At 34.1% G+C, this 17,699-nt stretch overlaps 6 protein-coding genes across 12 annotated transcripts; 2 read left to right on the top strand and 4 right to left on the bottom strand.

Annotated features, from left to right (window-relative positions):
* Nucleotides 1-20: 20 nt before the first annotated feature.
* Nucleotides 21-3,452, bottom strand: LOC128878097 (inositol polyphosphate 1-phosphatase). 2 transcript variants are annotated; one of them, XM_054125984.1, is made up of 5 exons: nucleotides 3,159-3,452; nucleotides 2,804-3,045; nucleotides 2,423-2,693; nucleotides 1,923-2,091; nucleotides 21-1,837 (listed from the first exon to the last, which is right to left on the bottom strand). In XM_054125984.1, the coding sequence occupies exons 2-5, from the start codon at nucleotides 3,014-3,016 to the stop codon at nucleotides 1,393-1,395; spliced, it is 1,098 nt and encodes a 365-aa protein (XP_053981959.1). In that variant the 5' UTR covers nucleotides 3,017-3,045; nucleotides 3,159-3,452; the 3' UTR covers nucleotides 21-1,392. The 2 variants fall into 2 exon arrangements, with proteins under 2 accessions (XP_053981959.1, XP_053981958.1); XM_054125983.1 differs by having other exon boundaries at nucleotides 3,171-3,452.
* Nucleotides 3,453-3,573: 121 nt separating this feature from the next.
* LOC128878092 (protoporphyrinogen oxidase) lies at nucleotides 3,574-5,960 on the top strand. The gene is made up of 3 exons (XM_054125971.1): nucleotides 3,574-3,718; nucleotides 3,802-4,926; nucleotides 5,258-5,960. The coding sequence occupies exons 2-3, from the start codon at nucleotides 3,808-3,810 to the stop codon at nucleotides 5,591-5,593; spliced, it is 1,455 nt and encodes a 484-aa protein (XP_053981946.1). The 5' UTR covers nucleotides 3,574-3,718; nucleotides 3,802-3,807; the 3' UTR covers nucleotides 5,594-5,960.
* Nucleotides 5,404-7,392, bottom strand: LOC128878101 (transcription initiation factor TFIID subunit 13). Of its 3 annotated transcripts, none has more exons than XM_054125991.1 (4): nucleotides 7,223-7,392; nucleotides 6,808-7,045; nucleotides 6,638-6,739; nucleotides 5,404-5,542 (listed from the first exon to the last, which is right to left on the bottom strand). In XM_054125991.1, the coding sequence occupies exons 1-4, from the start codon at nucleotides 7,247-7,249 to the stop codon at nucleotides 5,538-5,540; spliced, it is 372 nt and encodes a 123-aa protein (XP_053981966.1). In that variant the 5' UTR covers nucleotides 7,250-7,392; the 3' UTR covers nucleotides 5,404-5,537. The 3 variants fall into 3 exon arrangements, with proteins under 3 accessions (XP_053981966.1, XP_053981964.1, XP_053981965.1); XM_054125989.1 differs by having other exon boundaries at nucleotides 5,458-5,640; nucleotides 7,223-7,365; XM_054125990.1 differs by lacking the exon at nucleotides 5,404-5,542 and having other exon boundaries at nucleotides 5,907-6,739.
* A 104-nt stretch (nucleotides 7,393-7,496) lies between these two features.
* LOC128878096 (putative methyltransferase C9orf114 homolog) lies at nucleotides 7,497-17,447 on the top strand. 3 transcript variants are annotated; one of them, XM_054125981.1, is made up of 2 exons: nucleotides 7,497-8,633; nucleotides 17,430-17,447. In XM_054125981.1, exon 1 carries the CDS (start codon nucleotides 7,502-7,504, stop codon nucleotides 8,624-8,626), a length of 1,125 nt encoding a protein of 374 aa, XP_053981956.1. In that variant the 5' UTR covers nucleotides 7,497-7,501; the 3' UTR covers nucleotides 8,627-8,633; nucleotides 17,430-17,447. The 3 variants fall into 3 exon arrangements, with proteins under 3 accessions (XP_053981956.1, XP_053981955.1, XP_053981954.1); XM_054125980.1 differs by lacking the exon at nucleotides 17,430-17,447 and adding an exon at nucleotides 10,892-11,008; XM_054125979.1 differs by lacking the exon at nucleotides 17,430-17,447 and adding an exon at nucleotides 10,702-10,870.
* LOC128878099 (ribulose-phosphate 3-epimerase) lies at nucleotides 8,632-9,913 on the bottom strand. The gene is made up of 4 exons (XM_054125987.1): nucleotides 9,533-9,913; nucleotides 9,325-9,432; nucleotides 9,034-9,255; nucleotides 8,632-8,968 (listed from the first exon to the last, which is right to left on the bottom strand). The coding sequence occupies exons 1-4, from the start codon at nucleotides 9,767-9,769 to the stop codon at nucleotides 8,858-8,860; spliced, it is 678 nt and encodes a 225-aa protein (XP_053981962.1). The 5' UTR covers nucleotides 9,770-9,913; the 3' UTR covers nucleotides 8,632-8,857.
* On the bottom strand, nucleotides 9,969-16,500 carry LOC128878098 (neural/ectodermal development factor IMP-L2). 2 transcript variants are annotated; one of them, XM_054125985.1, is made up of 7 exons: nucleotides 16,330-16,500; nucleotides 12,450-12,653; nucleotides 12,050-12,111; nucleotides 11,883-11,967; nucleotides 11,607-11,796; nucleotides 11,007-11,323; nucleotides 9,969-10,702 (listed from the first exon to the last, which is right to left on the bottom strand). In XM_054125985.1, the coding sequence occupies exons 2-7, from the start codon at nucleotides 12,651-12,653 to the stop codon at nucleotides 10,670-10,672; spliced, it is 891 nt and encodes a 296-aa protein (XP_053981960.1). In that variant the 5' UTR covers nucleotides 16,330-16,500; the 3' UTR covers nucleotides 9,969-10,669. The 2 variants fall into 2 exon arrangements, with proteins under 2 accessions (XP_053981960.1, XP_053981961.1); XM_054125986.1 differs by lacking the exon at nucleotides 16,330-16,500 and adding an exon at nucleotides 15,616-16,209.
* Nucleotides 17,448-17,699: the final 252 nt, after the last annotated feature.

Below are 17,699 nucleotides of genomic sequence, written 5' to 3'. Positions count from 1 at the left end.
CCGTATAAACACAGAAACAGTTCATATTGAAAAGTATATTGCATCGCATATTTGTTATACAAAATAGCCTACATAAAGTATGGTACAAGTACATTGAACACCTTCTTCTTTTGCACAAACCGAGAATACTATAAAGCGATTTTCGAAGAAGGAAACAAAAGTACAAAAAACAGTAAAATCCATTTAGAAAGACACATTCGCGTAACGTTCACCTAAAGTTCATTAACAAATCAATTATAAGAAATCTGTAAGTACCATAAGTATCTAGTTTAAGACAATTTTTTGTTCACTTGTACACATTGTTAAATCAAATGACTCCATGTTAATGACATTGTAAGACCAGTTTTTGTTTATTTATATGCTCAATAAAACATACTGAAAGTTTGAACATAATTCATCGCCTAGTTTCTTTATAAACATTTCCTAAATATACCTTTATCAAAAGTGTTTTTACAGCGGTCTGTTTTCCTTAATATTTGAATTATTCGATTGTTTACTGATTTCCTACGAACAATTTATGCACTTCAACACTCCTGGTGTAAAGTGTAGTACAATAACAACATTCAAGGACCATCGTTGACCGTCGTTGTGATTATGATTGAAATTAAATAATTACGAGCATTATTTGAAATCCTCGCGCGGTTACAGACTAGAAATCAGTCGCACATATTCCTTTCTCTCTCGCACTAACATCCGCGATTTGTGCCACTTCCTCGGCTGTTCTGTGATCCTGTTAAAAATCGGAGCTTCGGGGACAAACCAATAGATGGCGCCACTGATTTTTAGTCGGCAACCGCGCGAAGATTTCAAATAATGCTCGTAATTATTTAATTTCAATAAAAATCGTAACAACGATTCTTGAATATGGTATTAAATAATTATACAATGTTTACTATTCATTCAAGCGTCAAATATTAAAATACAGAATAAAATAATTTACGCAATTATTTTACCTTAAGTACTATTGATACATTTTTTTAATATACTCTGTTAAAATATTAATCACATAACAATATCACATATAAATTTTGATTTCTAAAATACTTTGGAATAAAAATGGAAGTATAATTCATTTGAACCCTTTGCCCTTTATAAATTGGACTAGAAAGAGGTAAATTATTTAACACGCGTACACTTCATACAGGAATGATTTGTTCTTAACATGATTAATCTTTTCATGTATATGCTCAACATAAATGCGATTTTATACAATAATATTTACTATGGAAGAAGCCACCTATATCCATAAAAAGTAACATTGCAAGTAACAATAAATACAACAAAAATAAATTCTTCTTAGAAACATTAAAATTCCACTTAGAATTATTATCACTATATATAAAATATGTAAGTAAATAAAATAATACTATAATCAGCAGTGTTAGAAATGCATTATTTGCATAAAATAGATTTTAAAGTTTGCAAGCTTTCAAACTTCCGATAAGCTATCAAACCAGAGCTATTTGACGAATTATTAGTTGTAGATATATATTTTATATCCGTATAGTTTAAATCAGAATTATCTATAAATGTCTGGAATTCAATGATGCCCCCATGTAAAGAACGTAAAAGGGCATGAGGACCACAAGTATCCCACTTGTATGTAGAACTTTTTGATAAAATGTAAACATCAGCTTGTCCAAGAGCAACACTTAAAATTTTATAACCAGCTCCTGTAGCTTCTACTAATGTGAACCCAGCATTTAATAGTTTAGATTTTATATTAACATCTTCTACTCTACTAATAACAGCTATCATTTTATCATTAGGTTCTTCATTTATGGAACATTTTCCAGTATCATTTTCCACAAGTCCCCAATAACAGTTGCCTTTCCATCTGTTAGACAAATTAAAATACATTTAACATTTAACATTTAAACATTGCTAACGTTAAACTCATAGTACATCTTCATTTTACTTACGATAAATTCTCATTTGTATAAAAAGGTTGATTAACTACCCCAACAACTGGTATGCCTGTGCTCTTCAAATATGCCCCAATCAAGACAGTAACACACCTTAAACCACTCAAGTGCATGCCAGTGACATCATCCACCTTTTCACCTCCATTTATATAATCTGCTGTTGAATCTACAAAAGTTCCATGAATTGCTCCTCAGGCATGCTTTATTAAACTACAAAACAAATAGAGGATTTGACAAACAGCCTACCTAATTTTGTATAATGATTTATAATAACTTTCTTAAAACAATATTTTGTCAGAAAAAGAATGTCCACAAAAGGTAACCATAGGGAAAAAAACTATTTTCTATAAATAATTTATAATGGAAATAAAAAAGTGTTTCTAAGGATTACAATACATATAATATTCCACTAATATTATATACCGTACCTGCTGCAAATAAATTAAATCTATGTATGTAGCTTGCCACCATAATAAAATTATTATTACATTCCTTACCAATTGGATCTATCCATATTCCAAGATCAGAAATATTAATATCAAAATCCAGAGGCAGTTCTGCAGCCACTGGAACATCTAGGAATTGAACATCTTTGTGAACTTCGGTTGCTAATAATTCAGCAGTTGCAGTATCACTGCCCATCACTTTGGCTAATAACTGAGTTGTTTCTTCAATGGTAGAGCAAACTTCTACCACTATAGATTCACCCATGGCATTGCTAAATGTGTTATTTTCTTCACCCTGTACTACCTTTGCCAATTCTGGAAACTAATTTTCTATAGATGATATCTAATTTACCTCTACTCAGTTTCACCTAAATTACATTAATATTTTCTAACTGTTGACAACTAAATACTTTTTATGTTCTGCTAACTCACTTCAATTTCTAAGTCATGTCTAATTGTTTCTTGTATAAGAACATCTGCCAGTGTCTTGAAATCTTGAAAAAAGCGTGGATTCTTCTCCTCCTCTGATTTTTCTTGCACAAGTAATTTAAACAGAGCATCGTTCTGTCTACAGGCTCTTGCAATGTTTGCTGCTTTTTCCGAAACTTTCAAAAGAATTGATAGCAATCTGCTGCCGTCTTTCATTTTAATTTTTATGTCAGGAATTTTAATAACTATAATGTTAAAGGTTATCAAAGAAAGAGTTTTACAGTAGCAAAAATAATGTTTCACTGAATATACAGATTACTTTGGCGGGAATCCGTGTAAAATCTATTAAATAACTTACATTGTACGTTACCTTAATCGCTTGAAGTATACAGAATGACAGTACTAGAATATTAAATTAATAGTACGTGTATTATAATTAGCTATTGACGTAAGCAGGTAGTTCCATTTTCGTCCTATTAAACTTACTATCGATATTAAATTCAAATAATATATTTCACACGAAAATGACTCTATTACAAGAAGTTATCATTTCTTCGTTGTTTTGCTAATCAAATTTTGTAAGAAATAAATATATAATAACTTTGTACAGTATATATTTGAAAATAAAAGTCCTCGAGCGGCAAATTTAAATTTTAATTCAAATCACTTTATTTCGAAGTAAGAATCATTGTCACGTTTATTTCACATGAACATGATTTATGCTATTTCAGAGGATGAAATTCAGACCATTCAGACTGACAACTGCTGAACTGTTAAAACATAACCTTTCTTTATACCGCTAGTAGGTACAATTAATTTGTAATATAAAAGAATTCAAATAACATTAACAGTGTACTTACAGCTTGTTGAGCATTTTCAAATATGTAGATTTTTATAAACCTATTGAATTCATTATAGGTTAGTCATATTAAGAAAAAGAACTTGCATGTTGTTTAATGTAATTTATTATTTATTTCAATATAAAATATTTATTGGTACAGTTCAGCATGACAGCAATACTAGGTGCTGGTATGTCAGGTTTATCAGCTGCGTATTATGCACTTCAGAATTCAAAACTAGTTCCAATAGTAATACTGGAAGGTTCGAATAGAGTGGGTGGTTGGGTACGTTCTTTAAAACAGCCCAATGGAACAATTTTTGAACAAGGTCCACGAACTATTAGACCCACGGGTGCAAGTGGAAAAAATACATTAGAGTTAATAGAACAATTAGAATTATCAGATAAAGTTATTCCAATTCCAAATAGTCATCCTGCGGCTAAAAACCGCTTGATTTATTCAGATAATCAGTTACATTTGTTACCTAATAGTTTCAAGGGTGTTATTAAAAAGAATACATTATTAAATCGTTCTATGCTCAGCGTTGTTTGGAACGATTTAAGAGCTCCAAAAGTATCTGTGGATGATGAAAGTATATATAGTTTTATAGAAAGGAGATTAGGCAAAGATGTAGCTGATAAAATGATCTCTCCAATGGTTTGTGGAATCTGGGCAGGAGATGCACACAAAATAAGTGTTAACTCTATTATGAAAAATTTATTTGAATTGGAACAAAAACATGGATCTATAGTCAAAGGTTTGGTGCTAGAATTTATAAGAAGAAATAAAAAAACTAAATCATCTACAAATGATAATCAGTCAAATGTGGAATCACATAATACACTAACAAATTTAGCAGAAAGAGCTAAAAAAGAAATGTGGTCTGTATGGGGCATTAAAGGAGGTCTTGAACAATTACCACTTGCATTAGTTAGTAATATAACTAAACGTGGAGTAAATATTAAAACAGAACATAAATGTGAACAAATTAAGTTTGATAAAGGTCGTGCAAAATTAACTGTAAATGGAGAAGTTCAAGAATATTCTCATATTATTTCAAGCTTGCCTGCAAAAACTTTAGCAAGCCTTGTGCAAGACCAACATCCAGAATTATCTAACGAATTAAGAGGTATACCTACTGTGACAGTAGGTGTAGTTAATCTCGAATATCCTGAAGATGTCTTACCTATAAATGCATTTGGACTTCTTATTCCACCAAAAGAAGAACTTCCAATTCTAGGAGTGATATTTGATTCATGTGTTTTTCCTGGAGACTCCAAAACAACGGTATGTATAAACAAACATTTTTATTACCTGACTTTTTTCCTGTCACAGTTTTGATGTTTCACATTAATTATTATGCTCCAGTTTGTTGTTTATCATACTGAATGTAATATTTCCAATCACAAAATAATTCTTAATTTCTAAGTAGAGTAAGTTCTCAAGATACATGGATTCATATAAATACAGTTGTGTATGTATTCAGATATTAAATAATATTTCAAATTTTCAAAACAAATTAACCATATAAGTTGAAAACTTACTGTATTCGCTTACAAATAAGTTATGGACTAGAAGAACTTCTTAATGTTGAACATTTCTAATGTTTGAACTCCAGGTACTAACAGTGATGATGGGTGGGGCATGGTTTGAGAAATACTTTGGTAACTGCTCATCAGAAGAGCATTTGTTGAATGTAGCAGTCGATCAAGTGACAGAAATCTTACAAATCGGGGAAGATCCCACGTCATACAATGTTTCCATTTTGAAGGACTGTATTCCGCAGCACATAGTAGGTCACATGCAACGCTTAACCCGCATCCATAATTATATCTCCATGCACAAACTTCCTCTAGGATTGTGTGGCTCTTCATACCAAGGAGTAGGACTGAATGATGTTATTCTGTCAGCAAAACAAGCTGTTTCTGATATCAATTCGCAAAGACTAATTTAGTAAAATTCAAATGCAGATTAGCCAGGCAAACGTTGCAATGCTGTCCTCTATAATTCAAAAAAGTGAAAACAATAAACACACGCGCGCGCACACACGCAAAAGAATAATGTAATTAAAGCAATGAAACCGACATAATTCTTAAAATATAATTTGAATTTAAAACATGCATTATTTACTTTATGTAATAATAATCGTAGAAGGAAATGTATATAATTCTGAATCACTTTCCAAATCAAATAGTTCCTAACCTACAATACTTCTCTTCCAAATTACACACAAAAAAGTATTTTAAGTGGTAATATTAGGCAAATAGGCCTGTACATAATCTTTTATTTACATTATAGAACAATACAATAAGCTACTTTAATTATAAAATTATTAATTACATATACATAAGTACCCATAAATGAAATATATACTTATATGTAATTAATCAATCATTACAATGAAAATATAAATATTTGTTTCTATATTCTATTTTCATATACATATATTTCATACTACAAATCCTTCAAAACAAAAAAGTAATAAAAATAGGATATCATTTATATGATAGTTGTTACACATTACATAGGTAACGCATAATGTTTCCATCTGAACCTTTTTTTTGTTAATTTAGTAATTTTAAATACTGCACTCTTTCATATTTTTCTAAATTTGATATAGATAAGCAAGCAAGAAGTACTATAAAGATGCATTATACAAGCACATAGCAATCCATATTTGTAAATAAATCATAATTAATGGTGCAACTACTACAACACAATATTTATTTTTAATAGTAGTATTGCACGATTTCAACAAAACAGTTTGAAACATCAAATAGTTTACTTTTCTTTGAATAATTTCTACTTGAACTTTTATGAAATTCCATAATACTTCTTCTTCTCAAAACAAAAACTCATAAAAAAATATTTAAAAGAACAACAAAAAAAACGATCATAAATATTTAATAAAATAAAAAGTTCAAGTAGAATAAAAAGTGTCTTTCATACGCTTCAGATATTGACAGAGTAACAAAACATATTTATTGACTAACGGTACCTGCATATTTAACTTCATCAAATGCTTTTCTAGCTTTTTTCAATTCTTCATTCATGGTCAAGAGATCCTTTACTCTTGCATATTTTCTTGGATCTTTTTTAACTGTAAAACAAATCGTTTAATTACATTTTTGTATATAACATATAAAAGAGACCACTTGTTGATACTACCTAAAAATACAATATCTTCTACTTGGACGCGACCAGTGCGTCCAATTTCCATAGCCCTGTGTGTCATTTCAGTAATGAATTCAATAACCAGATCTTCTAATAAATCCACGCTCTCTGTATAAGGATTTTGATCATCTCCAAAACCGTACATCATGCAGCGCAATTCCTTCGAAAATAAACGCTTTCTACCGCCAGGTAAAGTTCCACCGATCGGAATTTCTGCTTCTTCATCTTCAAACTGCGATATTTAAATTGTCATTTTGTTATAATTCAGTTTATACAAAATGTCATAGATAGGAATTAATATGAGACGAGTTGTAAATATATTTTAAGTGATAATTGAGGTTATGTACTTCATTGATTCATATAAAAAATAGCACGAAATAGTAAAGTTCGATAAATTCACCAAAAGTACCTGTTCAAAACCTTCTTCTGCGGCCATAACTCAACTTGAATTCACAAATTTCTTAAAAATTTGAAAAATATAAATAAACACGAAATAAATAAGCTACCAAACGAAATCAGCTGATATAGTCTTCAATGATCAACACCAATTTGCTCCAACTGTTTCTAGTAGTTTCTTAAGGTTTCTACCGTGTTGAAGAAAAATGTGATTGAAACTAAAGTATGTATCTGTGAAAAGTGATAAATATATATTGAATATAACGGAATATTCTTGAAAAATTAAAGAATCATGTCAGTCAAACCTGTAACCTGGAAAGAAACCAATCGTTTACATAAAGAACAACGAAAAAAGTGGCGGGAAGAAAGGTTAGCAAAAAAATTGAAGCTAGATAATCAAGAACTAGAAAAAGAGCCGCTGGAATCCATCGAAGAACAACAGTTTGAGAAAAAAGATATTTCAACCGTTAGTATTGCGGTTCCTGGTTCTATTTTGGACAATGCACAATCTCAGGAATTACGAACATATTTGGCAGGGCAGATCGCACGTGCGGCGTGCATTTATCAAATAGATGAAATTGTTGTTTTCGATGACAAAGGCGAAATAACTGAAACTGAAAAGAAGAAAGTAAGAAAAGACGAAGCGTTTGGTGAAAGAAGAGTCGCATGCTTGCAATTGGCTAGAATATTGCAATATCTTGAATGTCCACAATATTTAAGAAAATATTTCTTCCCGATTCATAAGGATTTACAATATGCTGGAGTGTTAAATCCATTAGATGCCCCACATCATTTACGTCAGCAAGATGTATCTTTATATAGAGAAGGAGTAATTACAAACAAACCAGTTAAAGCTGGCAAAGGTTCCTATGTTAATGTGGGATTATTAAATGATGTCAAGGTAGATAAAGTATTAACCACTGGACTGAGAGTTACAGTAAAAATACCTCAAGATCAGTTGAATCCAAAAAAGTTAAGAGGTTTCATTGTACCACCTGACATTCCTAAATTGGAAACCGGTACATATTGGGGATACACAGTGAGATTAGCTAACAATCTAACAGAAGCATTAACACAGTGTCCTTATAAAAATGGATATGACTTGATGATTGGAACTTCTGATAAAGGAACATCTGTTGATGATATAGAACCAAGAAGCATGGAATATCATCATACCTTGGTAGTGTTTGGAGGATTGTGTGGATTGGAAGCTGCAGTAGATGTTGATCCTAATTTAAATGTGGATGATCCATCTTTGGTGTTTCACAAATATTTGAATACCTGTCCTCTGCAAGGGTCCAGAACTATAAGAACTGAAGAAGCCATACTGATTAGTTTAGCAGCATTAAGAATGAAACTAACTCCTAAATTTTCTCTTTTGCCGAATCCTCTCTTTAATGGTTGTGTAGATAATTGAATCATCAGTGAGTACAACATTATTGCTTAGTTCTTTAAAAACTAGTAAGAAGGAAACAGAGATATCAGGCTTGGAAAATTATTATATGGGAAAGGAGTAAGGAAGTAAATGTGCTGACTTTAAAAAATTCAATTTTTTTATTCTTTTCCTTTTCTTTGTAAACATTGTATAATATACTATAAAATATTTACAAAATTTGTAATATATACAAAGTTATTTTTATTCCTACTTTCAATTGCTTTGTAATACACAATTCACTGTATCTCTTAAAGTGTTTATGACTTTTGCTTGGTCAGAAGAACCTATAACTGCAGTTCCGGAAACGATCATATTTGCCCCAGCCTAAAAAAATACATTGATTGTAATACAATTTAGACATTTTTATTTAATTAAATTGTTGTACATACTTTTGCACATGCATCAATAGTAGCTGGCCCAACACCACCATCTACTTCTATATCTAACGTAGGGTAGTTTTTTCTCAACCATGCTACTTTTTCCATCATTGGTTCCATGAACTTTTGGCCACCAAATCCTGGCTCTACTGTCATAATTAATACCATATCTGCTAAATCAATGTAATCTACAACCACATCCACTGGTGTACCAGGCTTAAGAGCTACTCCAACCTTTAATTAAAAGAAAGAACTTGTAATTTTGTAACAGTTGAACCATAGAATGTTCTGTAAAGTACATACAGTCATTCCTGCTTCTTTTATTTTTCTACAAAGTAAAGGGACATCCTTCACAGGTTCAACATGGAAAGTATATTGGTTGACACCAGCATCGGCCATAGGCTCTATCCACTAAAATAATTAAATGACAAATAGGGAAACAGTAGTATTATTTAACAATCCCATAATTTAGGCTTAGTAATACTGCGTGATAAAGAGCAACGTGGTATACCTGTTCTGGTTTAGAAACCATCATGTGCGTCTCTAGAAAAGCATCTTTCACTTTACTGCGAAGGCATTTTACCAATGGGTGGCCAAAAGTAAGGTTAGGTACAAAGTGTCCATCCATAACATCTAAATGCAAATAGTCGGCACCATTTTTAATTAATCTTTGTGATTCCTCCGAAAGTTGTGCCAAATCGGCATTTAAAATCGAAGGTCCAATTTTTGCCGTTAACTTTTTTCCCATTTTTAATAGTTAGTTATTCCGAACACGTGTTCTGAACGAAGATGATAAAGCACTATCGAATGGCCTATGATGGCCTAATGATCTTGGCTCCAAGGTCTGTGTCAGATTTATAATTTATTATGACTCGTACAACTCATTACAGAATTAGACTAACGAAAAGTTAAATGGAGGGAAATAAATACATAAACAATTAACAAACTTTGTACGAAAAGAAATACATTTATTTATAAAAAAAAAGAATATAGCATTTCACAGTAGACACTAGATTATGGTAGTCTCGAAGAAATGGTAGAGTGAAATACTAAAGTTGTGTAACCAATAATAATTAATACTAGTGAATAATAAGCGAAATAATAATCCAAGGCTGAAGGGCGACATGTTTCTTTTTCACAGAATCACTGGTTTAACAACTAGTCTTAACATTAAACGAAGTAACTTTCAGTTTTATCTGCCTCTGCGATCGGCGTCCACTGTACACGGATAATAAATAAATAATACGTTAAAAAACTATACTATACCTCATTCAAGAGGTATTACGAAATACATAATTAATTAAATATTGAAATAGTCTGACATCGCTGTTTCCACTAAAATTAGTAGTACGAATATAAAAAATTCTTTGGCACGCAAAAATCTTTTATAAAATTTTTAAGTAAGATTTCATTAATAGTATAATTAAATAAAGCGTTGCTAATTCTCGCACGCGTTGTCGAGTTATTAGTACCAATACATAATTCTATTACATATAATATATAATTCTATCGTATGTAATAGAATTACATATGTATAGTGCTTATATTAACATAATACCGTTTTGACGTTAACGAACACCGAAACTTAGCGTATTTTATCCAGTTTGTTCCGCACGTTGTACAATAAGAAAGTGACTGTGATGATTCTTCAATTAACCGTTCGGTCCACCTCCGTTTCAGGCTGCAAGGAGAAAAAGAAACAACTCATCGTTACTTTCAATCGTTTAAAGAAAAATAACATATAGAAATAGGACGGTTGGTCTCAAACTAACTTAATGGACGTTATTGAGGACATAAAAAAAAAAATGTTCAATTTCAATGTTAAAGTTCATACCGAAAAAATTTTCCTATTTCATTGTTTTTATTACAGAATTACGTACTTCCCTTCTTCTTGTGCTAAACTATTAAGAAATATTCACGGCAACGAACGCAATTTCGCGTTAATCGAGATGATAAGATGTTTAAACGCGGATGGAGAAACTTACACGTAATGGATAGAGGAATGTGCTGACGATTTGCTGACGATGCCCAGACTTGGCTTTACAAGTGTAACCGCCCATGTCTTCCCATAAAAGTTCCTCTATCAACAAATCACCACTATCCAATACTCTGTGTCGCAGATTCGTCGACAGAGTTAACGGTACATTGAAGTTGTCCACCCATGAAATTTCTGGCGTTGGTTTGCCACTTGCCCTGCACGGAAGCACGACGGTCGCTCCGATGTTAGCTACTCGCGTAGGAGAGTACAGCGTAATTGTCGGGTCACTTTCAGAGCTGCAATTGCTGTTGCCACTTTCCTCACCTGTGACAAATTAGTTCATTGATAATTGATGACGTTATTCGAATGGAATGAAACGATATAAGCCAATTTTCCGAATAACGGGATCAACGAATACATTTACCGAAGTTCGTTTTTGAAACGACGAAGAGAAGTCGAGTCAGAAGATTAGGAAGTCAATCTTAACTAAATATACGGGTCGTATAAGTTATGCGAGTGATAGATGTCACGTGAAATGTAATTATATTAATGGAGATTTAGATAATTGGCAACGTTCACGGTTAATTGTTAATTGTATTCCACTTACTATTAACCAGCAGCACTGTAGGAGTGGATACCTTTACTTCTCTCGCCGAAACCGACGCACAGTAGATCAATCCAGCATCATCCGGCGTAACGCATTCTATCACGAGCTTCGAATTAATTCTGGCCACTCCTTTCCACTCCTCGGATGGATCGTACAAGGAATGCGTGTTGGCTGTAACGTAGTCGACGAGCTACATTGAAGAAAAACGAACATTAAACAATCAATGTCTTCCTGTAATTGTAGTACAATCGAACGACGCCCGATCTTAATATTCACCTCTTCGTTACTTCCGGTACCAGTGAACCACAGAATTTCTGGTGGTGGGCTACCGCTAGCTTTGCATTCTAATTCCACCCTGCTCCTGGAACAGATGAAAACAGACGATTAAACACTGTTATCTTTGTTCGATAATCATTTCTTGTTTGAGTTTATTCCATATTTACCCCACGGTCGTCTCGATGCCGTTCACGGGATGTTGAGTGATTTTGGTCCATGGTTCCACGGGCTGGAAATTAAAACAAAGATTCGATGTAGTTACTTAAATCATTTTCATCGTGTACCAATGTCCTGTTTGCACAAATCACACCTAATGTAACATTGGTATTATAATTTGCATTTCATTTGTTTACACGGACGTGAAATGCATACGTGACGGTTGATACCAAACGTGTTGAAGTTCACTCGAGTATTGTGTAATTTTTATAAATAACAAACATCGATTTTGCAAAAGAATTCGTGACGGATTAAACGTTGTCGAGATTAGTCGACTGCTGCCAGAGCAGATTTAACCGCGGAAAAGCAAATATTTACGAGTATCCTATTTATTTCATTTATTATGTTTACCTTCGGTTCGGCCGATCGTGCTCCGTATTCCGCCAATGGTGTCAGAAAATTAGATCTGTGATTGTTTACTTGTTTTCCTATGCTCCTACGTTCAGCAGCACGTTCGACGGCATACCGCGGTAGGAACGAGAAGGGATGTCCCGAAACCGTACACGACACTATGATAATGTAAACGAACTTTAGCAGCGCTGAGGACGATTGCATCTGAAAAAAATATGAAATTGTAAATTAGAACAACCGTGTTTGATAAAATCGCTGGAAATGCTGTAGCACCGTCTGCGACGGGACTTTCAATTGAATGGCGGATAGCGAATGCGTTGGTATCGCTGCATTGTGTAAATACTGATGTCGAGTAACGGTATTATTAATAAAAGAACATAAACGAAACGCTTTAATGAATGTGAAAGGACGTTGTGTAATAATTGAATCAGAGTGAAGTTGACGGACATCGAACGTCATGTTCTTTTCGCAGAAATTGGACCGATGAGGATTTAATTGTCGGGTTAGGTGCGCGATTTATAATATCGATTCATTCGACCTTCCTCAAGGAACACAATTGGCAACAATAAAGATAATTAAATATCTACAATAATAACGAATAATATATACACTGCATTCTTTCTCTTTTATGTGTCACTCTTATCAGTACGTATTGTTAGTTAATTTCGCCTTCCAATTCCCGATAATACCACTGTAAATATTATGATTCTCTGTGATTTAACGCAATTTTCAATGGAGTCGAATCGAATCCAATTCGTTTGGCCGAAGATTGTCCAAGAAGAATTAAAGCAGGGTTCTGGCATACTTGAAATTACATTCTTAAAATGTCGTAGTCGAGTCGTTTCCAATAAAAATTCCTGACAACTTATTCGCAAATAGTCTGTGCATTTTTCGTACCTTAAACATTGTAACTTCGCATTTAAATAACATTATGCACATCCATTTGAATAGAATTATTCATGGCTATTTAAATAATGTTCAAGTAAGATACGTTTACGAATGTCTCGTGACGTTTACGAATGTACGTGACGGACTGAAAAGATGAGGAAACGTTACAATGTCACGAATCAGACGCGGAAAAAATTCTTATCCAGATAAAAACGTCGAACAACGAATGTGAGATAAAAAAAAAAACGATTTCTTATCCGTTACTGGTCAAATAAAAGTTACAATTTGAACTGTACATTCAATGAGATATAGATATACAGATATGGTAATGGCAAATTTGAATTCGAAGGGGATTGTTTGTTTTCAGACCACACGTATCCGAACGCGACTAATTTTATCACCCAACTAACCAGAACTCTGATTTGACACATTTTCTTGCGTGATTCACGTCAGCGTCAACTCGCGTTCAATGTCGTTCGACCCAAGATTTTTCCAGGAACAATTAATTCGGATTTCGAGAATGCTGAGTGGTTTTTACGATAACAATCTTAAAACGAACGGAGGCTTGGTGTCGAAACTAGGATTGCAAGAATTGATTTGCTTGAATTTGAATTCAAGTGAAACACTTCTAGAAAAAAAGCCAATCGCGTTTAAAAATATTTCTCGTGCTCTTATCGAGCGAGAAGCTCGCGATCCAAGTCGTTACTGTCCTCTCCATTGGAAACCAGTGGAGCATTGATATCGCAAACTTTGTTTTCTGTATCTTTTGAGGATGTATGGATCGATATCTTTTCAATATTTGTTTGAAAGGAGTACTTTTACTTTCCTCTGGAAAATCATAATCGATGCATGTTCTACTCGCACTGGCCGGATGGGACGTTCATCGGCCGCATGGCCTGTTCTTTAAAGTGGGCATCGAAATCACCAAATTAGTGATTTCTTTATCTATTCCATTGTCGTAATATAAAATGCTTCGATACCTTCGTCGCATCCTTGTAACGGTATTTCACGTACGGCAGCGAGACCACCAAGAATGTGTCATTTTCAAGCAAACGGTGCGTGTTTCGATGTAATCGGTATCGCATGATTCCTCTCTACCGATACGTTCGATCGAGAGCTCGTAACGTAAACCTACTTGTTCGCGGGTTTAACATTTCACGGATATTATCACCGTTTTATTTTCGACAATTTTCGTTTCGTTTCGTTTGCTCCCCTTTCTTCTTCGCGAAAGGAAGGAAGGTCACGCGCGCGGGTTTAACGGGGATTAAGTAACTCGGTTCGTTAACGAGGCAAGATGTTTGGAAACGAATTCGCTCGCGCGTTAATGAAACACATGTGGTGCAAAAAATAGGGGAGAATCGGATGACGATATATACGCGATGGAGTGTGGTGTACGTGTGTCGGTTTTTTTTTGCTGCAAATACGCCTGCAGCGACTACGAGGGACAAGTTAAAAGTGACTTAAACTTCCGAGATATTGGACGGACTTATCGTCGCATAAATGAGAGACGGAGACAAGTTTCAATGATGTTTCAATGAAGTCCGATGAAATGTTTATATTTAACTACCAACAATTACGGGGAACGATAGTTTCTTCATATACGTATAATAAGTTGCATAAGCACAAGTAATCGCGTTATTATATAAATCCGAAGCGTGAAGGTATCACAATGTTATCCGAAACACTTACAATGTGTTTGCGAATGTCGTGGAAAAAATTATCTTACGAGCTGAATGGGTGTCTTTAACGTACTTAGGCGTATCTCTTTTGCATTGTCCCTGTCTGGTAAAGAAGCAATAAAAACACGGGATAATCGAATGCAACCAAACCGGGATATAGCGCTGTTTATTTTTAGAAAAAGATCAGATTTTTCTTTCGACATTCCTACGAAACAACTGATACGCGCGGAATATTAATTAATAACAGGAGATAAATATTTTAGCAAACTTTTCGTAGTTGCAATTGGAAGCTGGTACGTGTATGAGAACATTAATAAAAATGTATTGCAATTCTCTCGTTAAAATATACGAGCCAAAAATAGAATGCAGTTGTCTGTACATTACCTACTTTCGAAGACGTTAAAACAATGTAAAAATTGAATATTCTTGCGCTGCTGACTTGCTATTTTTAAAGTCGTATATATATCGCGTTATACGAAATTTTGAACCCGCCGTTCCTATCTTATTTTATAAAATCGATTTACACGTGGCCTGGCGCGAGACTGTCGTTACGAACGATAATTCGCGCACGTTCTTAAATAAGAATTCGATCACCTTACCTTTGTATCGTTAAATCACGACGGATAATTGTCACACGCTGATGAAAGGCTCGCAGAAATATCAAATCCCGGTACCGCAGTCAGATATAATTTTCGATAAAGATACTCGCGCCGGAGATGCTTTCTAGGAGCGCACATCACGGGAGGAGGTTTCAAACCGAATGATGCAACTTCTTATACAATCTTCGCATCTTCCCTACGATCTCGCGCCCTCTTTCCACAAAGCCCTTTAACAGTATCTTAATCTAGAGGTGATATCAGAGTAAACCGCAAACCGCGATAAGAAAATATGCAGCGTCACACGAAAACGCCGACAAGGGTGAAAATTGGCCTTCTTTTTTTTTTTTTTTAAATAATTTCTGTTTTCTTAGAAAAATTAATATTTTTCTTCTTCGAAAAAACCTCATTCCGTACGTTAACCAACGATGATTATCAAAGTTTCGTTGTTCGAAATTACAAAGTTCGAAAAACTACGATAACTTTATCTATCCGAAAGGAATCAAATCGAACGATTGCTGATGACGAATTTTCTACGATTTCGCGAGAAATAAGCGGCGTAAACCGTGACTTACTATCGGTTCCAGAAAGTTAGCAAACATTTCGTTTTTATGGTTTGTCTGTTGCGCGTGATATCAACTATAACGGTGGAGGAGGGAAAACGTTGACGAGCGGAAAGTCGATGTTCCAGGATCCCCCGTTACAAATCGAACTTACCGTTTCTTCTGATACTTTCTCTTGGACTTGGAAATGAGATCTGGGCTGGTTCACTATTAATCGTCAGTTTGACAGCGGCGAACAAAAATACTGACTGAGCGTCGAGGAACAGTTATTGACACGTTTATATATTTCGAATGTAGCGACGGGCGCCCTCGCTTATCCCCGATTGGACGACACAACGAGGAGTAGGAGCAATAAAAAGCACACACCAAACAATTGAATTCATTATACGCGCGTCTCGTTTGTGCACACGTAATAGTCGTACCCAATTTACTTCCACCCTCATCTATGCCCATCGATTTTTACTTCGAAAGGACTGTTACGATAATTACTTTTATTGAAACTGATATCATACCAGGAAGGAGACGACCGCAATTACCCCCAACGAGCATCATCTCGGTTGGATCCGAACGATATTCGACTGGCCAAACTGCCCAATTTGTTAGGGTGTATTTTTGACACCCGAAACGCTGGGAATGGGTGAAACGCAATTCTATAATGGATAATTAATTGGACGAATAGCGTAAATCCAATTTGCTCAGTACCGAGGAATATTGTTGATTTATACTTGTTAAACCGGTGTTTGGCGCAATTTCTTCGTGAATCCTTTTCAACGTCACTAAAATTTCTTCTTCAAGTTCGTAAATTTCCACCTGTGAAGCTACGCGTTCAAGCGTTTCCCTCCTATAGGAATACGAACTGAGTTTTAAAAATTTACATACTTTACAGTTATTTCAGTCTTTTAGAGTCTCTCGAAGAAACTAAGAGCTGGACTCCTATGTCTTTACTAGGGCGTTTTAATTGAAAATTTTACGATTTACGATTGAACTGCAGTACCGTCATAAGATAAAAGTGTAAACGTTAATACTTATTAAAACAATATATATCGCCTATAATATACTTTCAGTATGTTGTATTTTCGAAAGTAACTTTTTCATACGTAAAATACGTCGTATATCTCGACATGCTGCCGAATGGAATATACATATCGCAATTTCCATCCATTATTCTCATTAGTTTTATTCGCGGTCGATTTGATTACCCGCTGCGATAATCTAAAATCACGAATTGCAATCAGTGGATATTTTATCTTTCAGGATGATTGAGTAAACCTGGCACTGTTCCTAATCGATTGTTCTGCGGTATGTTAGGTGAAATAATGTTGCATTGTTGTTAGTGAAGATTAAAATAAAATGCGAATGAAAGGTATTATAAAAAATTTATTTCCATGTGTATATAAGTTTTACAAACAATTTGCATCTTGAACTCTTGCATATTATTCAGATGAGTTCATCTAAACTCGATCCGTTTTAGTTTCAATTGCGTTGAGCAATTGGCCAGTTTTAATAATATCTTCTTCTAAATTT

The sequence above is a fragment of the Hylaeus volcanicus genome, chromosome 6 (assembly GCF_026283585.1).
Source record: "Hylaeus volcanicus isolate JK05 chromosome 6, UHH_iyHylVolc1.0_haploid, whole genome shotgun sequence".
Classification (NCBI taxonomy): Eukaryota; Metazoa; Arthropoda; class Insecta; order Hymenoptera; family Colletidae; genus Hylaeus; species Hylaeus volcanicus.
Note: the sequence above shows the minus strand (reverse complement) of the source record. Positions and strands in the feature narration are given on the sequence as shown.

Excerpts from the sequence above, each read along its gene's own strand:
- LOC128878097 (XM_054125984.1), bottom strand. The coding sequence starts at position 3,016 with ATGAAAGACGGCAGCAGATTGCTATCAATTCTTTTGAAAGTTTCGGAA. Across the intron at positions 2,694-2,803 it reads GACATGACTTAGAAATTGAA|TTTCCAGAATTGGCAAAGGT; the intron begins GTGAGTTAGCAG and ends ATAGAAAATTAG. Across the intron at positions 1,838-1,922 it reads TATACAAATGAGAATTTATC|ATGGAAAGGCAACTGTTATT; the intron begins GTAAGTAAAATG and ends TTTGTCTAACAG.
- LOC128878092 (XM_054125971.1), top strand. The coding sequence starts at position 3,808 with ATGACAGCAATACTAGGTGCTGGTATGTCAGGTTTATCAGCTGCGTAT. Across the intron at positions 4,927-5,257 it reads CTGGAGACTCCAAAACAACG|GTACTAACAGTGATGATGGG; the intron begins GTATGTATAAAC and ends TTTGAACTCCAG.
- LOC128878101 (XM_054125989.1), bottom strand. The coding sequence starts at position 7,249 with ATGGCCGCAGAAGAAGGTTTTGAACAG. Across the intron at positions 7,046-7,222 it reads CAGAAGAAGGTTTTGAACAG|TTTGAAGATGAAGAAGCAGA; the intron begins GTACTTTTGGTG and ends TAAATATCGCAG. Across the intron at positions 5,641-6,637 it reads TGATGAAGTTAAATATGCAG|AGGACAGCATTGCAACGTTT; the intron begins GTACCGTTAGTC and ends TTTGAATTATAG.
- LOC128878096 (XM_054125981.1), top strand. The coding sequence starts at position 7,502 with ATGTCAGTCAAACCTGTAACCTGGAAAGAAACCAATCGTTTACATAAA.
- LOC128878099 (XM_054125987.1), bottom strand. The coding sequence starts at position 9,769 with ATGGGAAAAAAGTTAACGGCAAAAATTGGACCTTCGATTTTAAATGCC. Across the intron at positions 9,256-9,324 it reads TAAAAGAAGCAGGAATGACT|GTTGGAGTAGCTCTTAAGCC; the intron begins GTATGTACTTTA and ends TTTTAATTAAAG. Across the intron at positions 8,969-9,033 it reads CTATTGATGCATGTGCAAAA|GCTGGGGCAAATATGATCGT; the intron begins GTATGTACAACA and ends GTATTTTTTTAG.
- LOC128878098 (XM_054125985.1), bottom strand. The coding sequence starts at position 12,653 with ATGCAATCGTCCTCAGCGCTGCTAAAGTTCGTTTACATTATCATAGTG. Across the intron at positions 11,968-12,049 it reads GGCATCGAGACGACCGTGGG|GAGCAGGGTGGAATTAGAAT; the intron begins GTAAATATGGAA and ends CATCTGTTCCAG. Across the intron at positions 11,797-11,882 it reads GTACCGGAAGTAACGAAGAG|CTCGTCGACTACGTTACAGC; the intron begins GTGAATATTAAG and ends TCTTCAATGTAG.